Genomic DNA, 19,928 nt, shown 5'->3' on the forward strand with positions numbered 1-19,928 from the left:
CTTCTTCCTATGCAATGCACTATTACAACAAACACTATGTATTCCAAATGCACAACGTTGGTACAGCTCTGCTGTGCCATGCTGGTAACAGAACACTGCCAGAGGAACACACAGGAGTGAACACAGCTCAATCTGTCCTGGGAATAGCTGAGAAGAGCCTTGGGAAAGCATGAGCTCTACATGTCAGGGATGAGCACATTGATGCAATGAGCAGGAAACTGACAACACAGTTACTCTGTGAACAGGGTAATCCAACACACATGATCCCTCTGTAAACAGGGACATGGACTACATATGGTCCCTCTGTGAACAGGGACATGACCACACATGATCTCTCTGTGAGCAGGGACATGGATCACACATGATCTCTCTGTGAACAGGGACATGGACCAAATACAAGCCCTCTGTGAACAGGGACATCGACCTCACATGGTCTGTCCATGAACAGGGATATCCAATATGCACATTTTCTCCATAAACATGGAATCCCATAGACTCTCTATGAATAAGGACACCACTATTTATAATTGCTTAATGTGTAGAATAAGAATGATAAGCTAGGGGCTGGGGATATGGCCTAGTGGCAAGAGCGATTGCCTCGTATGCTTGAAGCCCTGGGTTCGATTTCCCAGCACCACATATACCGAAAATGGCCAGAAGTGGCGCTGTGACTCAAGTGGCCGAGTGCTAGCCTTGAGCAAAAAGAAGCCAGGGACAGTGCTCAGGCCCTGAGTCCAAGGCCCAGGACTGGCAAAAAAAAAAAAAAAAAAAAAAGAATGATAAGCTACTACTAGATTTGAGACTTCTCTAATGGGAACAACACTTCCTATCCAATTTTTACTGTGTATGTTTTCTACAGCACTGCCACTTGCTTAATTTACCACAAACATTTACAAATCTCAAAATACTTTTCAGACAAAGATGACTTATTTTTTGTGAATTTAACACTTGGTGTTTCAGATGAATCTTCTCTACAATATATAAAATAACTTTAGAAAATAGATAAGTGAATGCTGTGTGACCCTAAAAATGCTTCTTTTTCACAAAGGGTTACAGTTCTATTTCTGGCACTATTCAAACCTGATGACAATGCCATGTCCCTCTAGGTTCCATGAGCTCATAAGCAGAGTTAATTCACATCTTGGACACTTCACAGTACCAAAGCTAGGCACCAGGGAGGCCTTGCCATCCCCAGGAGAGATCCAGTTCAAGAGTTTACAATTTCCTGCCCACAAAACAAGCCTCCAACTGATGAGACCATCTGATGGAGATCCATCAGATGCTCCCCAGCCCAGGGGGGTGGGGGAGGTAGTAGGCTGCCTAGCAAAGAAGAGGGACACCTGTATTGAAGGTGAAGGGGACACTCAGGTGAGGTATCTACAAGCAGCATATAACAGTGATGAGGACCTTTATCTTTTTAACTGGGTCAAGTTAAACTTAATAAGATTAAGTTAAAATTGCTCATTAATGGAAAAATAAGTATAAACGGCTCACAATGCAAAATAACTGGGACACAATATCGTCCACGGCCTTAAAACAAGGGATATTTCTCTGGAAAAAGGTATCATATGGACTGTTTGCTGCATGTGTACAACAAACTAATCAAAACATACTTTTGAGTGTATCATATTTAAGATCCATCCTGTGAATCACTGCAAGGTCATTAGGAAAACAATCACCATATTGAAGCATGTCTTACTTAGCATCAAACATATTCCCTACCAGAGACCATAGGCAATAACTATGAGAAAGGCAGAGTAAGGAGGGAGCAGAGGCAGAGAAAACCCTGAATCTGCAAAATACGGCCCCTGCTAGCAATGATGGGAGCTAACAAACATACCCATCTACATTGTGTTTCAGAGGGGCAATACTAACCAGGTCGCTTTTGATTAGCAGGCTTGGGACTTTTGTCCTTAGAAATTCCAACATGCAGTGGAGAAGTGGATAGGACACAGGAGCTAAAGAACAAATAGACCATGTGATGAGGATAAACAATGATACACTAGAACTGCTTCAATGAGATGTATATTTTAGGGCATTTGTAAATGCAAATTAATGCATATATGGGCATACAATGTTTAGAAATGAAAAACTCTTATCCATGTATGAAAAATATTAATATGTTTTAAGCAAAGTACTGTTTGGTGATTAAATTCTATTCTGAAATAAAGTAGCATTTTGCATTAAACTACAATCCATGTGTTTTAAGCAAGACAGAAGTAATGTAAGAACAACTGTTTCTTCCAGAGGGTCAGCATGGTTGCATTTCCTAGATTCAACCTTTATTTCTTCACATGAAAAGGAACCCAGCACACTGCTGACACCCCCACCACTGCTGACTGACACCCCCACACACACTGCTGACTGACACCCCACACACACTGCTGACTGACACCCCACACACACTGCTGACTGACACCCCACACACACACTGCTGACACCCACACACACACTGCTGACTGACACCCCCACACACACTGCTGACACCACACACACACACTGCTGACTCCCCCACACACACTGCTGACTGACACCCCCACACACACTGCTGACCCCCACACACACTGCTGACTGACACCCTACACACACACTGCTGACTCCCACACACACACACACACTGCTGACTGACACCCCCCACACTGCTGACTGACACCCCCCACACTGCTGACTGACACCTCCCCCACACTGCTGACTGACACCCACACACACACTGCTGACTGACACCCACACACACACTGCTGACCCCCACACACACTGCTGACCCCCACACACACTGCTGACTGACACCCTACACACACACTGCTGACTCCCACACACACACACACACACTGCTGACTGACACCCCCCACACTGCTGACTGACACCCCCCACACTGCTGACTGACACCTCCCCCACACTGCTGACTGACACCCACACACACACTGCTGACTGACACCCCCCCCACACACTGCTGACTCCCCCACACACACTGCTGACTGACACCCCTCCACACTGCTGACACCTCCCCCACACTGCTGACTGACACACACACACACACACTGCTGACTGACACCCCCACACACACTGCTGACCCCCCACACACTGCTGACTGACACCCTACACACACACTGCTGACTCCCACACACACACACACACTGCTGACTGACACCCCCCACACTGCTGACTGACACCCCCCACACTGCTGACTGACACCTCCCCCACACTGCTGACTGACACCCACACACACACTGCTGACTGACACCCCCACACACACACTGCTGACTCCCCCACACACACTGCTGACTGACACCCCTCCACACTGCTGACACCTCCCCCACACTGCTGACTGACACACACACACACACACTGCTGACTGACACCCCCACACACACTGCTGACCCCCCACACACTGCTGACACCCACACACACACTGCTGACACTCCCACACACACTGCTGACTGACACTCCCACACACACTGCTGACACCCACACACACACTGCTGACCCCCACAGACACTGCTGACTGACACCCCCACACACACTGCTGACTGACACTCCCACACACACTGCTGACACCCCACACACACACTGCTGACACCCATCCCCCGCACTCCTGACACCCCCCCACACACTGCTGACACCCACCCCCCCGCACTGCTGACAGCCTCCCATCCTGCCCTCCCACCTCCGCCCAGCACTGCTGACAGCCTCCTGCACCCTACTGTCTACATGCACTGTACCTGGGCAGCACGGACAGCACTGCCCCTTCCTGGTGGCACTGCTGAGAGCACACAAGCATGGACAGTCTGATCTCCAACACTGCAATCTGACTCCCAAACATGGACGTGAGTACACAAAATGCCTGTGGGGACAGTCACGACGTCACTAGCAGCCTGTGCATGAATACCCGTCCCAAGCCCCTACAAGACAGTGAGGAATATCCCAGAACTCACACTCACTCCATATATGGCTGACCTGGTCATTAACGCTGTCACTCATCACCGCACAGGATCCAGCAACTTGGATGCTCAGGCCCTGAAAATCTTAATTTTGAGCAAAGATAAACAAAGTAAAGGAGAGAACCTGCCGGTTTGGCCCTGTTATGAGTGCACAGCACACATCAGCATGGAGGAACAATGGGGGATGTGACAAGGAAGGAGATGGGTCCTTCTGTCACACAGCCAGCAGGGTAGAAGCCAAACATCGGAAGAGCACTGTAGGAAGGTGCAGTGGGCAGTGGGTAGCGGGGAAGAGCCTTCTGCAGCCAGAACCCATACCCAGAGTAAATGCTGAGTGATGCTGAGGCCGCATCTTAGGGACCAGTAATGGTGATCTTCCAGCCACACTCTGCACACATCTGGGGAAATCAGGCAAGGCAAGGAAAACGATCTTGTGAGAATTTGGCAGGAGAAGAGGGCTTCAGAGGACAGTACACAGGGGAGAAGGAAACGGGCTTTGGAGGACACTACATCTGGGAGAAGGCCAAGCAGAATTATGTTTGCTCCACCAGCAGAGCCAGAAAGTCTGGAAGGAGTGACCGCCATGTTTTCACTTAAACTTCTATGTCTTGTGCAGAGAAAGAAGAGAAGGGCAGACAAGAGAAAGGACGGTGTGTGGGACAGACCCTGATAAAGAACCCAAGACTAGGGCTGGGAATATGGCCTAGTGGCAAGAGTGCTTGGCTCGTATACATGAAGCCCTGGGTTCGATTCCCCAGTACCACATATACAGAAAACGGCCAGAAGTGGCACTGTGGCTCAAGTGGCAGAGTGCTAGCCTTGAGCAAAAAAAGAAGCCAGGGACCGTGCTCAGGCCCTGAGTCCAAGCCCCAAGACTGGAAAAAAAAAAAAAAAAAAAAGAACCCAAGACTAGACATGGAGTTCCTCATATTAAAGGAGGGCACAAGGAGTTGAAGCCATCTAGAACTATGGCACATGTCCACTACCATCAATGCCAAACAGGAGAGTAATGGTGGTAGTCTGAGAAGCCACATATGTGGATCAAAAGGCTCATATGAACCTGACACTCGTGGATGGAGGAGGAGGCTCATAGGAGGCTGACCCTCATCAATGGAGGAGGAAGAGGCTCACAGGAGGCTGACCCTTGTGGATGAGGGAGGAGGCTCACAGGAGGCTGACCCTTGTGGGTGAGGGAGGAGGCTCACAGGAGGCTGACCCTCATGGGTGGAGGAGGAGGAGGAGGCTCACAGGAGGCTGACCCTCATGGGTGGAGAAGGCTCACAGGAGGCTGACCCTCGTGGGTGGAGAAGGCTCACAAGAGGCTGGCCCTCGTGGGTGGAGGAGGAGGAGGCTCACAGGAGCCTGACACTCGTGGATGGAGGAGGAGGCTCACAGGAGGCTGACCCTCGTGGGTGGAGGAGGCTCACAGGAGGCTGACCCTTGTGGATGGAGGAGGAGGCTCACAGGAGGCTGACCCTCATCAATGGAGGAGGAAGAGGCTCACAGGAGGCTGACCCTTGTGGATGGAGGAGGAGGCTCACAGGAGGCTGACCCTTGTGGATAGAGGAGGCGGCTCACAGGAGGCTGACCCTTGTGGGTGGAAGAGGAGGAGGAAGTGGAGGAGGCTCACAGGAGGCTGACCCTCGTGGGTAGAGGAGGAGGCTCACACGAGCCTGACCCTCGTGGGTGGAAGAGGAGGAGGAGGAAGGTCACAGGAGGCTGACCCTCGTGGGTAGAGGAGGAAGCTCACAGGAGCCTGACCCTCGTGGGTGAAAGAGGAGGAGGAGGGTCACAGGAGGCTGAGCCTCGTGGGTAGAGGAGGAAGCTCACAGGAGCCTGACCCTCGTGGGTGGAAGAGGAGGAGGAGGGTCACAGAAGGCTGAGCCTCGTGGGTAGAGGAGGAAGCTCACAGGAGCCTGACCCTCGTGGGTAGAAGAGGAGGAGGAGGGTCACAGGAGGCTGACCCTCGTGGGTGAAGGAGGAGGAAGAAGCTCACAGGATGCTGATCCTCGTGGATGGAGGAAGAGGCTCACAGAGTCTGACACGTGTGGATGGACATCAGGCCTCACAGAGCCCAACTCACATACTCGAAGGAAGAGCCCAGCTTGTTGTGCCAAGTATCCCAGGGAAATTGGGAAGAGCAGACTTGAAGCTGTGTCCTTTGGATTCACCAACACAATAGTTCCTGATGACCTGAGTAAGTATCTAGCTACTGATTAAACGTAGCCTCAAGTTCAAATGATGATATTTTCTTTTTTCTTTTTTTTTTTTTACCATTTCCAGGACTTTATTGGGGTTTTTTGGCAGTGAACTTTACCACCCCAGGTTACTTTTTTAAAAATCGTTCAAGTTACAGGAGATTATACTTACTGAATTTATTATCTTACCCTTGAAGTATAAATCAGCCTCCAATTCGAAGCTTGCCATGTTAAATACAAATAAGCCAATGGAGCTTCCAATCCACACACATTCAGTGCTGTCAGAGACAAATTTTAAAAGACAGAGGAGACACTAAACCCTCTTCTCCTTCCCCAGGGTTAAGACTCAGCTTCTCACTGCCCACTGGCTCCCCATGTGTACACCTCATTATGGATAAGCCAGGGCTAAACACCTGTTCCAACCACACACAGTCAGCAAGGAGACTTGGGCTGGCCTCCCTAGGCACCCACTGGCTGCCTACTGGAGACAGAATCTTGCAGCAGCCACAGGCCAACCCAGCCTGGCTCTGGCCCACGTGCTTTCTTCTGAGGCTACAGAAGTGGGGCTACATCCTTCAGGGCCCACTGTTCTGGTAAGGTCCTGGCATGAAGTTCAAGCCCACCATAGCCCCTGCTCCTAAAGCTCCTGTAGCTATATGGTAAAGGAGGCAACAAGCTCAGCGAACAGCCTCCCTGTGCCCCAGAGGTACAGCACATCGGTGTGCAATATGGGTCTGTGAATTATCAATCGACCATCAACACAGATCTGTGGGTTACCAATTGACCATCAAAATAGATGTGTGGATAATCAACTGACCATCAACACAGATGTGTGAGTTATCAACCGACCATCAACACAAGTCTGTGGGTTATCAATCAACAATCAACACAGATGTGTGTTACCAATGGATAATCAACAGGCCTCCAAAGCAAGACATGCCAGGCTTAGAGATGCTCTCCCATATGCTCCACCTCAGCTCAGCTGCCATCACCATCAATGCAGCACCACAGCCATCCTGCCCCCAGGCCTACGCTACACATCCCAGCAGAAATCCAAGACAGGACCCTGGCTTTGTCCTTGTTGAGACCTCTGGAGGGTGGCAGAGGGGTCAGTGTCCTGCCCAGTGAGCAGCTGGCAGCATGATTAGTGCCTTCCTGTCCTTAGTTTGTCCCTGGACCAGCTAGGGGAGCTCTGCCTCCAGGACCAAGACAGCTCAAAGCAAACTGCCCTTGGGCTTTCATTTCCTCTCAAAGCACATCTCTATGACTGCCTGAGCTTTCTTAAGGGGAGAAATGAACAGAATTGCACACGATGCCACCTTGGGTTCCCAAGTGTTTACAGTATTTCCATCCAGCATAGAAATAGGTAAAATTCATTTAGGGTTAAGTTGAAATACACACTTCACATGGGGAAAAGAAGGAGTTATTAAGTTATAATTGCCCACTTTCTAAATGAAAGTCCTATGACAAAGATAAACATCTGCCTAGATTTGAGTGGGCAAAATTAAAATAATCTAATTCTTGGTTCTATACGTGTATAAAACCACCCAAATTTATCAAATCTAAGTCTTTAAATATATGATTCTAAGATCGCTATAGTCAGTAAAGTCAGGAACAACAGAATCTGGGATGTTTGTCATTCTGAGCTGTGGGTTTCTACCATACATACATGCCGTGCTCAGCAGCAGGAACGTGTGGAAGTGCACAGTGAGCAAGCACGAGGACCGGCAGAGCTGCTTCAACCTCTTCTGTGTCTACCTTCTTACCACACAGCTGCTGATCCCCTCCTAGGGATTAGTGAAGTCACTTTTTAAGATGAAGGGCAGAGAACTAGTTCAGTGGGATGCTACAGCAAATACAGACTGCTAGTCTAAAACAAAAGTCAGAATCAAAAACATGAAAATAAATAGAAAATTACACTGTTGATTCTGAAGTTAAGGGAGGATAGAATTTAACATACTGAACCAAGAAGGGGAGTAGGGGGGGAAGACTTTCAATGTAAAGTCGTTATCTCCCTAGTTCCTAAAGTAGAAATGGCTATCTATAACAGAAATGATGAAAGCCAAGGCTTACATACAGCTCTAGGGAAAAGTAAGAATATAGCACAGGTCAGTAATTTCTAAACAAAATTTTTAAATCTTTTAAAGCTAAAATTACAAGAATAAGCCAGAAGACAAATGTGTGGGATAGTTAGGTAACATGAAAATTAACAGCATGTACCTATAAACAGAGCCAGTGCCACTGGAAAACAATTGTCAACACTTCTGAGTGGAGGTTCCTTCCTCCCCTGGTGTAAAGCTGAGGTGCCAGACTTTGAAGTCAGGCCCCACCACGTGAACCCCATTTTAGAATCGAACCCTGAGCCAATCAGATTTGTACCTGTGTTCTAATCTTGCTTGCACAGCTGATTGTTGTAACCTTGTTCTTTGCCTTTATAAGCCCTGTGTAATCATAGCTCGAGGCTCCCTCCTAACCTCCGCTGTGTCGGTGGGTAGGACGAGGCCCGAGTTGGCAGCTCGTTAAATAAAGCCTTGCCTTGCTTTTGCATTTCGGAGTGTCTGAATCTCGGTGGTCTTCTTGGGGGTGGTCTTGCGACTTGGCACAACAAAGCGACAGGGTGTGCACACACCAGGCCCACACCTACCCTCGGAGGAACCTATGTCCACCCTCTGAAAGCTGCAGAACATACTCAAGGGGCCGTGTCCTTGGCTCCGAGTCTCCATCCCTCCATACATGCAGGGCCTTGTGGTGTTAGGTCAGGAGCCTGCTGGTCTAGCCTGCACCCTGGCTCACAGTACATGCAGGGTCTGGCCCTTTTCTAATCAAGGAATCTCTTGTCCATACTCCCTCCCCAGCCCACCTAACAGAGGCTCTGGAGAAGTGATGGTGAGTGCTGCACTTAAGCCGGAGGCCCTGTGAGACTCAGCAGCACACCTGGCAGTCTGTGTGGTCCAGGCTTTCCCCTTCTGGTGGAGAAGGTCTCACTCTTCTTCCTTAAGTCCACACATGCCACACGGCGGTAATGATGTCCTTCCATCAAACTGAAGATCTGAAGCTACAAAACCAAAGCACCGTGTAGATATGAATCTCTCCCATCACGTAATACTTACATACTTACTACAAGCAGTAAAAACCCAAAGATCATGCTGGGTTTAGAGCATGTAGGTCACCACATCTGTGAGGCGCTGAATGTTCACTTCTCTTCTTCTAAACACTGCTCCTGGGTCCCCACCCTTGGAAAATCCCCACAGACTCAGCACACCTGCTCAGAAGGGGCAGTAGATCCAGAAGGCTGAGGTCAAGGACAGACACACCCCTATCATACAGGCTCCTTAAGACATGCCCAGCATGAGGTCCCAAGGCCCCACTCTATGTCCTCACAGCCCGTGGCAGAGACTCAGCCACAAACACCTCTGATCTCTCTCCAGAGGGTAAGACACAGGGCAGCAGTAACTGTCAAAAAGCATGTAAATTATCTTAGCTTCTTACTGCACCTTTGCCATATTTATACCAAATTTTATCAATGCTTGGTGAAATAAAAATTGTTCATATTTTTTAATTATTCAAGTTAAAAATTGAAACAGGTAAGGCACCAATGGCTCATGCCTCATGAAGCTGAGATCTGGGGCTCATAGTTCTAAGTCAGCCCCAGCAGGAAAATCTGTGAGACTCATATATAACCAGTAAAAAGCCAGAAGTAGAGATGTAGCTCAAGAGGTAGAGTGCTAGCCTTGAGCAAAAAAAATCTCAGGGTCAGTGCCCAAGCCCTGAGTTTAAAGGACCAGAAAAAAAGAGCAGATGGAGTATTTTCAGTCTTCAAAAAAATAAAGTTGATGCTGATTATTGAACAGGTAGTTCTCAACTACTGAAATACTCCAGAGTCCACACGGTGCTTCTAGAACATGCACATCACCAGGCTCCTCTGCAGCCCAGGGACCCAGCCAGGGTACTGGGATGCACAAGAGGTTACAGCTCCAACGTGCTAGTGACCAGCTTCATGAGCCCAGCTCCAGGTCACTGGAAAATGGAGGCCTCCGTGCCAAGCTCTCACCTGGCCATCGGCACACCCCGTGACAAGCTGCTTGCTTTCCCCGTGGATGAGAAGACTCAGGAGAGGGTACGCTGTGGAGATGAGCAGAGGACAGTCAGACTCCTGTGTTGGGAGCTAACAGCGAAATTCACCCTAACTTCTGGCTTACTCTCAAGGGCGTGCAAGGTCACGGCTTAGGGAGCCAAAGTTTATCCTAACCTCTGGCCATGTTATCTCAAGGACATGCAAGGACATGGTTTACTTGAAGGACAGTACTAATCCCGAGATGTTTTATTATGTCAACAAGAGTCTGTTATGTATACCATCCGACCATGCCTTGTTTTACTGTCTGTTGTTATTTACCAATTTCAAGGCCTTCCTGTTTTCTTAAACCTTAGTTAATCCTATGCTATTTCCTGGTTGTCAAACTGTATATAAGCTGGAATTTAAAAATATACATGGCTGCAGTCTTGAGGTTCAACCTTGCGGCTGCAGACCTCCCGTACCGGGAATTTGTCCCAAGAGAAAAGAACGGGTGGCTGTTGCTCCGCTGGCCACAAGCAGCCCTGGTGAGTCAAACCTCACTAGCTCACCAAAAGCCTGTGAGCCAGAGCAAGCAAGTCCCCTGGTGGCCGCCAGCAGCTGGAGGAAGCTCAACCCAGGCAGCACTGCACATGGGCAGAAGGAAATTTGGGGCTTATGATGAGAAAAGCAAATAAATAGATGTCTTGTTCTATTATTTAAGAAAGTAGTGCATGAAATCCCATTTCATTTATGATAGTTTAAACTGTCCAGAATTTAGGATCATTAGATAAATAAAGATCAACACTATATACTTTAATACTATATACTTTAAGCTATAAATGTTATCAAAGATCATGTTTATAATTATTTCCATCACAGACAAGTGATTGTGCATAATTAACCTCAGGAAAAATGATAACATACTTCTAAAGAAATGTGCTTTACCCTGAGAGTAGTGAATAGTTCGGAGTTGTATGGGGTCAACTGACCGCAGGGAGATCGCTGGATCATTGGTAAATTGACCCCAGGGAGATTGCTGGACCTTGGGGAGAGGTAACTCTACCAGGTCATTGAGGCATCTGTGTGATCTTTAAATGGCACTTTCACATTACACACCACAGGAAAAAAAAGACACATCATGCTTATATTTATTCCCCTTTCCTAGTGAAAACATGGCACATGTGAAGAATACATTCATCATAGGAGGTGGCCCTAAGGGATAGGTGTGGAACCTGCAGGTGAGCCACTCCCAGACTACATACACCATGTCTCAGGCTCCCAGGAGATCCACACTGAGACTGCTAATGCATCAGGCATACGTCTTTCTACCTGGGTGTTCATTTCACTCATCACCAAAAAGATAGTTCAAAGAACACACATAGCTCATGAGGTCTAACCCATCCCCTAACTCCACACACACCAGACCAGGAGGGACTCGTGGCCTATAAATACCTCCATCTTCAGGCCTGGCTCCACACAAGAGCAGAGGGCTGATGGCCGCCTACAGCCAATATTTTACTTGAGAGCCAACATGCTTTGTCCAGTTTCCTAAAACAGAGGCTCAGACTTGTAGCGCATGCTGATTTCAAACTAAAAATCCTAAAGACACTAAAGTGAAAAAATACATCAGCATATGGCTATATAAAAGTGAGACTGACAGATTTGGACCACTGGATCTCTGAGAGATAACAGACTATGAGAATCTGGTTACACAAGCCTATGTAGTGAAAATGTAGCCAATTTTTAAATTTACCTGTTAAAATGGATGAACTGTATATTAATGATCCCATACAATGGTCCCAGACCTTCGAATAGACAAACATTGTTTTAGAAGAGGTAAACATGTTGCCATTACTTCCAAAGTGTGAACAATATTCTTTCCAATTACATGTTAATCTAGGTGAACAATTATCAAACACAATAAAGATCATCATAAATAGAGCTTTTGAAGCATGATACAAGATGTCAGAATCATGAAGAAAAAGAAATCATAACAGTTTCAGAGTGACCACTTCTGATTTGAGCAAACTGAAGTCTCACACCAAGGAGAAGGGTAGAACAACTCCTGAATGGGTTATCAAGACCCCAAGGAGGGGCAAAATGAAAAGATGCTGGTGTCTGCCTGCAGGGCCCCGTGTCTGCTGTGAAGAGTGCTCAGCCACAGAGCTGCATCCAGCTGTGGTATTCACAAGTGCTTCCCATGTACACACCATGTCCTATGTGGTAGGCACAACTCCAGTCACCAATAACGCAAAAGGAACCATTGTGTCCATGTAACACACAAAAATGTAACAGAGTTACAAATGAGTTTATCCAACAATTGTTGGCAAGTGGTGCACCCCAGATTCAGTTCTTAATACCTGATCCAAACTCAGGAAAATCAATACCTGTTGTAGTATAACCGGCTTTCATGGAACAAGTATTTACACATACTCACAGCTTCAGTCTGCTCATATGTATTCACTGCCTTCAACTTTTCTTTCAGGACAATATATAATGTTCTCCCTTCATCAGTCCAAAGGTAACATGGTTGCAAGCTACTTTATTTCTGCTAAAGCACAAGTGGACACACTCTTCTGCTCTTGGTCACAGAGGACAGTGTGGTAACTAAACTGATGCCTCAGCCTCAAGGTCCTGGACTGGAGGAGGCCCGTGTGTCCTTAAGCCTGTGTAGCAATCCCAGAGGCCCAATAACTGTCCTGTGGAGAAACATCCAACCCCAAGCCCAGTCAGAACATCAAGATGCAGCTTATGCAGAAATATGTGATAATAGCCTTCTTGCATTAAGTGTGGTAGAAATAGAACTGCGTGTGTAGCAGTGACCATCCATAATGCTGCAAAGATGCTCATAACCAGAGCTGCTTAACATCCAGCCTACCTTAAAGCTCCTGTCTTCGGACACTGAGATGAGCACTTCTGCTTGCCAGGGACAGAACTCCACGGCCGTCACTGAGCCACAGTGGCCCTGCAGCTCCACCTGCACAGAGTGCTTCTGCAAGGATTTACAAAGTGACTCTGGGACACTCTGGAGTTACCATCATCAACAAGTCATAAGTGCTTCTAAAAGAGTTCCTGTTGAGATACATTTTACTTTACCTGTCCCTTCTTAGAAGTTAGCATGCTGATGACTGAGGCCTGCTCTGGGGAATGCACAGGCAACTAGAAAAGGTGAAAACTAGCCAAAGTGGATCTGACTTAAATGTAACCCTGACATGTCACTGTTTTCCATCTTCCTGGAAACCTGTTTTCTACCATCCAAAACCCAGTCCTGAGGAGGAGTACTCAGCCTTTTATTCTCCAATGTCTCTCTGCATCTCAGATCCTTCCATCTGTTTCTCTATCACTGTCTCTCTGTCTCTGAGTCTCAGTTTGGGTTCTTCTATCAGTATCTACTTGTCTCTGTCTCAGGCCACTTATATCTCTGTCTTTTTCTTTATCTCCTTGTTTCTCTCTCTCTCTCTCCTTGTATCTCTGCCTCTCTGTTCCCTTTCCACCTTCTACCTTTCAGAAAGCACCTATCCTATCTCCCATCTCCCATCTCCCTCAGCAGCTACTCTCTCTAGGGAGTTACTAGAACACAATAATATAGTATGTCTAGATAGTACTCTGATTGAGCTAAGTGAGTTATCCTCTCCTCAAATTCTGAATTTCCCATATCCCAAAGCAATGTCCTAGAAGCCCGTGTCATAAGTTCATAGTCCATAATGTGGTCTGAGAAATGTCAATGATAGATAGCACCAGAGCTCCTGATAGACACAGCCACCTCTCACTTTGCACGGTTGGGGGCACTCTGGCAGTCATGAGGGGGCCTCACCTTGATCTCACACACTCAACCTAGATAGGAACAACACTGACAACACACTGGGGAAGGTGGGATGGACGGATGGATATCTGAAGATAAAAATCCATTCTATTTGGGGGCTGGGAATATGGCCTAGTGGTAAAGTGCTCGCCTCATATATACTAAGCCCTGGGTTTGATCCTCAGCACCACATATATAGAAAAGGCCAGAAGTGGCACTGTGGCTCAAGTGGTAGAGTGCTAGCCTTGAGCAAAAAGAAGCCAGGGACAGCGCTCAGACCTTGAGTTCAAGCCCCAGGACTTTCTATTTGTATACATTCTATTTGTATTCCCAAATGTCTAGTACACATGAGACCCATGATAATCACTTAATATTTCATGTGTCCTAATCTAAATGTTTAATGTGTTCAACAAGCTGCAGAAGGAAAGCCTCCTTGATATCTGCATTCACCTAACAAGGGAATCGAACCCAGGGCTTCATGTATATGAGGCAAGTGCTCTTGCCACTAGGCCATATTCCCGGCCCCCACCTAACAAGGGAGATGGCAGGATAGGGATCATTTCCAGAGAACTCCCAAATAGCTTCAAAGAATCAGTCCTCCCTCCAACTTTCCATCCCCTCCCACTTTGTGACATGGCACTCCCTTGCCATGGCTCAAGCATCAGGTCACAACAAATACTATGTTTGAAATCCACAATCTAAAATGGCTTCATTTTCACATAGATTGAGCACAGCTCTGAAGGGCCCCCTAAGAAATAAGAGTTCTACTAAACATGTTGGCTAAAGACATCTTTGATCCAGGTTTCATGTAAAGTTCTTATGATTTACATAAACAGCTCCAAGTTCAGAGGCTTTCCAATAACCAAATGTTTTCATTTGTTGTTTCCCCTGTAACTTCATAAGAATATACCAAATTAAAACGGTCACTTAGAAAACAAGCAGGAACAAAGGCCGGTGGAACTTCAGCTCTAGCTGCTCCTCCGGTCTTGGACTCCATGGCTTCCCACATATGGAAATCTTACCTCCACATCCAGCATGAAGATTTTGTTTCCAGCACACACTGCAACAAAGTGGTCATGGGGGTCAAACCTCACACAAAGTACTCTTCCCAGAAGGGTGCCGACAACAGTCCCTTGAGGAATCAGCCCTAGGGCAAGTTTTAAGTTAGTGTCAGTATATATCCGCCATGAATTATGCTCTAAAACTGCCTAAAGAGTGGCAATGTACTGGAATAGGGCTTGGGTCTTTGACAGCCTCTAGAACATTCTTGTGAAGCGTCAGGAGCACAAGACATGCCTGCGGGTGACAGCCCAGTCAGCAATCAGGACAAGTGTCTTCTGCGGCCACAGGCACCTGTGAGTCCAGACTGAGCACTGAACCCAGTGTTTTTTCTCCATGTCTACCCCATCAAGAACCAGCCATGACAATGACTTTGGCCAATGTAGACTGGGCAGAGGACGGTGTAACAACAAAGCCACGAGGTTTTGCAAGCCAGCCTGAAGGTGAAGATGACAAGCATGTAGAGCAGGGCCAGACCAGAAGACTGCAGCTTCGCGTAAATAAACAAGCAGAAAGGACAGCTCCTGCCACCTGTCCTAGGCCAGACGGAAGCTGCCATTGTGCAGCATGACGGTCACCAGCCAGCCAAGACCCCACAGACAGGAGCATGTGTGTCCTGCTGTGGCATGATAAGGGTTGTCAAACCTCACTATATTAGAGTTTACTCTTAGCTGCTGTACTCCATTTTGCTTTTGTGACTCCATCTTAAAAGACAGGACTGCACTCCTGCCGTAAGACTAGTTCCTTATGGTTTGACATTTAAAAATTATGTATCCACTGCTCTATTTATGTTCCTAAGTAATGGTGATGCTGCCCTCGCTCAATGCTTGCTTACGGCATTGGTTAGCTTCTATCACTTCCTGCTTGGCTTGCACCTGCAGGAAAGAACCGCTAGGAACTTTCCACCCCTGAGCAAACAAAGAGGCAAACTTTTTGCTTAAAAACAGCCCTGAGAATAGGCTCAGGACTGCATTTTTTAGCACCTGACTGCCCAGTGTAGTCCTGGCTGGTAATAAAGACTTTCTTTTGGCTATACTCTGTGTCTCTCCTGGTGGCTTACCCCTCAACAGACCTGCAGACAGGAACATGCATGTCACCGGGGTGCTGCTGCAGCTAGGGGCCAGGCCCTCCCAGAGTCACTCAACCTTTCACAGCGCTGGAGTGGGCCAATCTCCCTATAGAAACTGAGGATGTGGCCACCAACCAGGACATGATCACCAAGTATACCAGGCTTCTGCCTCTATGGAAATGGATATGGAGGAGATGAGGGAAAGCTTCAATCGGCCATGGATAAACAAAACATAAATAAGCTGACTACATTGGGCAGGGGACACGGTGAAGAAACCACCCAGTGAAGGGTACTGGATTCCAGGTGGCCAGGGGGTGGGGGGAGCAGGGCAAAAGAGATATTTGGGCCAAGACCTGAAGGGTATGAAGCTGACAGCAACTAGAAGCTTGTCAGGAAAGGACTGCACCCTCTCAGCCTCACCAGGCTAAAGCTGGAGCCTGCAAGTGTCCACCTGAGGTGGGGCATGGGGGGAGAAGAAGAGGGAGGAGGAGGCTTTGAGAAGAGGCATGACACAGTGGATTGGCTTTTAATGGGCCCTCTGGCTTCTGAATTGAGGACAAAATGCCAGTAAGGGGAGAACAGGTCGAAGGAGATGGCAAGGAGTGCAAGAATCTAGATCAGAGATTTGTGGCTTTGGGTAACACTGGGGGTGAGCAAGAGATGCCACAGAATGGATATGGTGTGAAGGCAAAATACAACTCAACAGTGGACTGAACACAGGAAGTGATAGGACAGCCCCAGCTAACCCAAGTGGTCAGAATGACAGTGCAGTGGTGAGCCGAGATGGGAGGACTGGAGGAGGGCTTGTTGGGGAGGTAGACCCCCACGGAAGCTGAGAATGGTCTTGGACATCAGAGTAAATGTCTAGAAGCGAGTTATCAGGAGGCTGAATTAGGAGAGGGCCCAGCAAGGGAAAAGGAGCAAGCCGTAGCACCTAGGCTCTGGGTACACAGCCTGGGGGAGGGGTTGGGGATGTGAGAGGAAAGGCCTACATGCCAACACTGAGAAGTCAGAAGAAGGCACCCAGGATCAAGAGATCAACAGGCCTGAAGGGCTGAGAACTGACCCTAGGCAGTGCTGTGAAGGCCACTGTCGTGTTTTTATGCAGCACAGGTGCACTGTCGCCTGTGTGTGCAGCATAGGTGCCTGTAGCCTATGTGCGCAGTGTAGGTGCACTGTTGCCTGTGTGCATAACATAGGTACACTGTCACCTACATGTGAAGTGGAGGTGCCTGTAGCCTATGTGCGCAGTGTAGGTGCACTGTCATCTGTGTGAACAGAATGGGTGCACTGTTGCCTGTGTGCACAACACAGTTGCACAGCCTCCTGTGTGCATGGCGTAGGTGCCTGTAGCCTTTGTGTGCAGTGTAGTTGCACTGTTACCTGTGTACATGGTATAGTTGCACTGTCACCTGTGTGTGCAGTATAGTTGCATCATTGCCTTGCATACAGTGCAGTTGCACTGTTGCTTGTGTGCATGACGTGGTTGCATTGTTACCTGTTTCACAATCCCAACATTGAGCCCTGTTCCGTTACCACTGTGTCTTCAGCCTGAAAAACAACCAGCAAGAGCTGCCTGCACATCTTCAGATATCATAAGATCACATGTCAGAATAGCAAAGCACAGAGACTAAACCTGAGAAGCCAGTGGATCAGTATGACATGATCACAGTAAAGGTTGGTGGGTCTGTGGGCAGTGCATGTCCAGACATCAGCCTTCACTGCTAGGGGTAAAAGCGGCCCAAAGCCTGACTGCGACCAGGTGTACTGAACGCAGGAGTCACATCTTTAAGATATTTTTGAAACTATTTTGCATTTTCATTTACCTTGAAGAATCTTCTTTCTGCATTCATCTAGGTTCCACATGATAACATAATCCTGTGATGCAGAACAGACTAAAGGTGGGTCCAGTTTATTTCCAAAAGCCATGGCAGTGATTGAATGATGGTGTCCTTGTAAGATTAAATGCTAAATTAGCAAAATAATAAACAAGGAAAAAGTCATAGGTTACACATAACGTCTAAAAACTAGAGCAAAACAACTTAAGAAACCTAAGAAATTAAAGACACTAAACTTTCAAATATTTATTGCATTTTTTTAATTCATTCATTAAAATTCCTGCTTCTGTTACTAAAATGTGCTCTCCAGGGGCTGGGGATATAGCCTAGTGGCAAGAGTGCCTGCCTCGGATACACGAGGCCCTAGGTTCGATTCCCCAGCACCACAGATACAGAAAACGGCCAGAAGCGGCGCTGTGGCTCAAGTGGCGGAGTGCTAGCCTTGAGCAAAAAGAAGCCAGGGACAGTGCTCAGGCCCTGAGTCCAAGGCCCAGGACTGGCCAAAAAAAAAAAAAAAAAATGTGCTCTCCAGTTAACCAGCTTGGTGATACTGCATATCCCACAAGGCTGGATTGATGCAGCCTGTGCCTTTTCTTTTTCGCTGTTCACTAACTTAAAAACACATAGTGCCTCCTCGTTACACACAAAACAGCTACCAGGTAGGGGGAATGGGGCTCCTTAGAAAAGGGCACACTCAGGCCCTGGTAGTAACTGTGGGTCCAGCAAACCTGGAGGGAGGTACAGCCAAGGACTGGCATGGACACTACTCAAAATGTATAGCCTGCACATAAGAAAAATGGAAGCAGAGATCATTTCCTGGAGAGGAACACAGAGATCTGAAAGCAGTGATCAAAAGAGAGGAGTTCTAGGACATGTCTGGGACAGCCCTGCTGCAAGTATGGAGGAGAAACCAGTGTGGGGGTCCTGGAGGGCTCAGTAGACATAGGTGGCCTTACTCAGGGAGACGACCTGCTGACCTTTCCTCAGAGAAGGAGCCTAGGGGATAAAAGCACACATTGGTTATGTAGTAGGTTGGAATGACAGCAGGAGGAAAGAAAAATCAAAGGGAATGCCAGATGAGAAGGGAATAGGTTTCAGGTCTTGGTGACAAGAGGTAGTTTGATACAAAGGTTACCATTCAGGGGCTGGGAAAATGGCCTAGTAAAGTACTAGCCTCGTATATACATGAAGCCCTGGGTTTGATTCCTCAGCACCACATATATAGAAAAAGCTGGAAGTGGCGCTGTGGCTCAAGTGGCAGAGTGCTAGCCTTGAGCAAAAAGAAGCCAGGGACAGTGCTCAGGCCCTGAGTCCAAGCCCCAGGACTGGCAAAAAACAAAACAAAAAACCAAAGGTTACCATTCAAATGATAGGACAAGGAAATCCCCTCTGGTAACGGTAGGAGACTTCATCTCTACCAACGCTCTTGGTGAGAAAGACAAGAAATGTGAAGCTTTTATAAGAATAAACAAACAAATCCTCTTGAAGGCATTAGAAAGCTGAAGCATTATAGCACCAAGACCATAGAGAAGAAATCTGTCTCGATTCCAACACAACAGCCACCTGTCCCTGAAGACAACTTCAACTAAAGCAGCCTTCTCACAGTCCAGAAAATGCTGCTGAGAAGCCAAGACATTATAGGGCTAAGGACATCGAAGGAAATGATCAGGCAGCATGTTCACAAGGATAAAAGCAGAAATAACTTAGAGAGAAGAGGACAATATTCTGAAATAGTGCAGAGAGCTTTAAGGTTGAAGATGCTGTACATGTAAAACCATGTAAGCCACTAAGATGAAAGGGTAAGACGTACTTCTAAAACTGGAAACCTGGGAAGAACCAAACCCAAGAAGGAGAGATAAGTGGAAGCAGAACCCTGCTGAGAACAGAGCCAGCCATGGGTTACAACATCAGTAACCACAGCAGGGGGCAGGGCTTGCTAGCACTACCTTAGCATGGCCAACTACCAGAAG

At 47.5% G+C, this 19,928-nt stretch overlaps 1 protein-coding gene across 1 annotated transcript in view; it reads right to left on the reverse strand.

Annotated features, from left to right (window-relative positions):
* The window catches only part of LOC125344996 (WD repeat-containing protein 27-like), a 121,243-nt gene that overhangs the window by 96,597 nt on the left and 4,718 nt on the right, over positions 1 to 19,928 (reverse strand). The window contains exons 4-14 of the mRNA XM_048337253.1: positions 17,947 to 18,088; positions 15,015 to 15,139; positions 13,069 to 13,182; positions 11,944 to 11,995; positions 10,188 to 10,258; positions 9,071 to 9,191; positions 7,806 to 7,923; positions 6,326 to 6,414; positions 3,955 to 4,022; positions 3,720 to 3,841; positions 1,876 to 1,958 (exon numbers count right to left, since the gene is read on the reverse strand). Coding sequence (XP_048193210.1) covers positions 1,876 to 1,958; positions 3,720 to 3,841; positions 3,955 to 4,022; positions 6,326 to 6,414; positions 7,806 to 7,923; positions 9,071 to 9,191; positions 10,188 to 10,258; positions 11,944 to 11,995; positions 13,069 to 13,182; positions 15,015 to 15,139; positions 17,947 to 18,088 — 1,105 coding nt within the window. The remainder of the gene's footprint in view (positions 1 to 1,875; positions 1,959 to 3,719; positions 3,842 to 3,954; positions 4,023 to 6,325; positions 6,415 to 7,805; positions 7,924 to 9,070; positions 9,192 to 10,187; positions 10,259 to 11,943; positions 11,996 to 13,068; positions 13,183 to 15,014; positions 15,140 to 17,946; positions 18,089 to 19,928) is intronic.

The sequence above is a fragment of the Perognathus longimembris genome, unplaced genomic scaffold (assembly GCF_023159225.1).
Source record: "Perognathus longimembris pacificus isolate PPM17 unplaced genomic scaffold, ASM2315922v1 HiC_scaffold_5093, whole genome shotgun sequence".
Taxonomy (NCBI): Eukaryota; Metazoa; Chordata; class Mammalia; order Rodentia; family Heteromyidae; genus Perognathus; species Perognathus longimembris.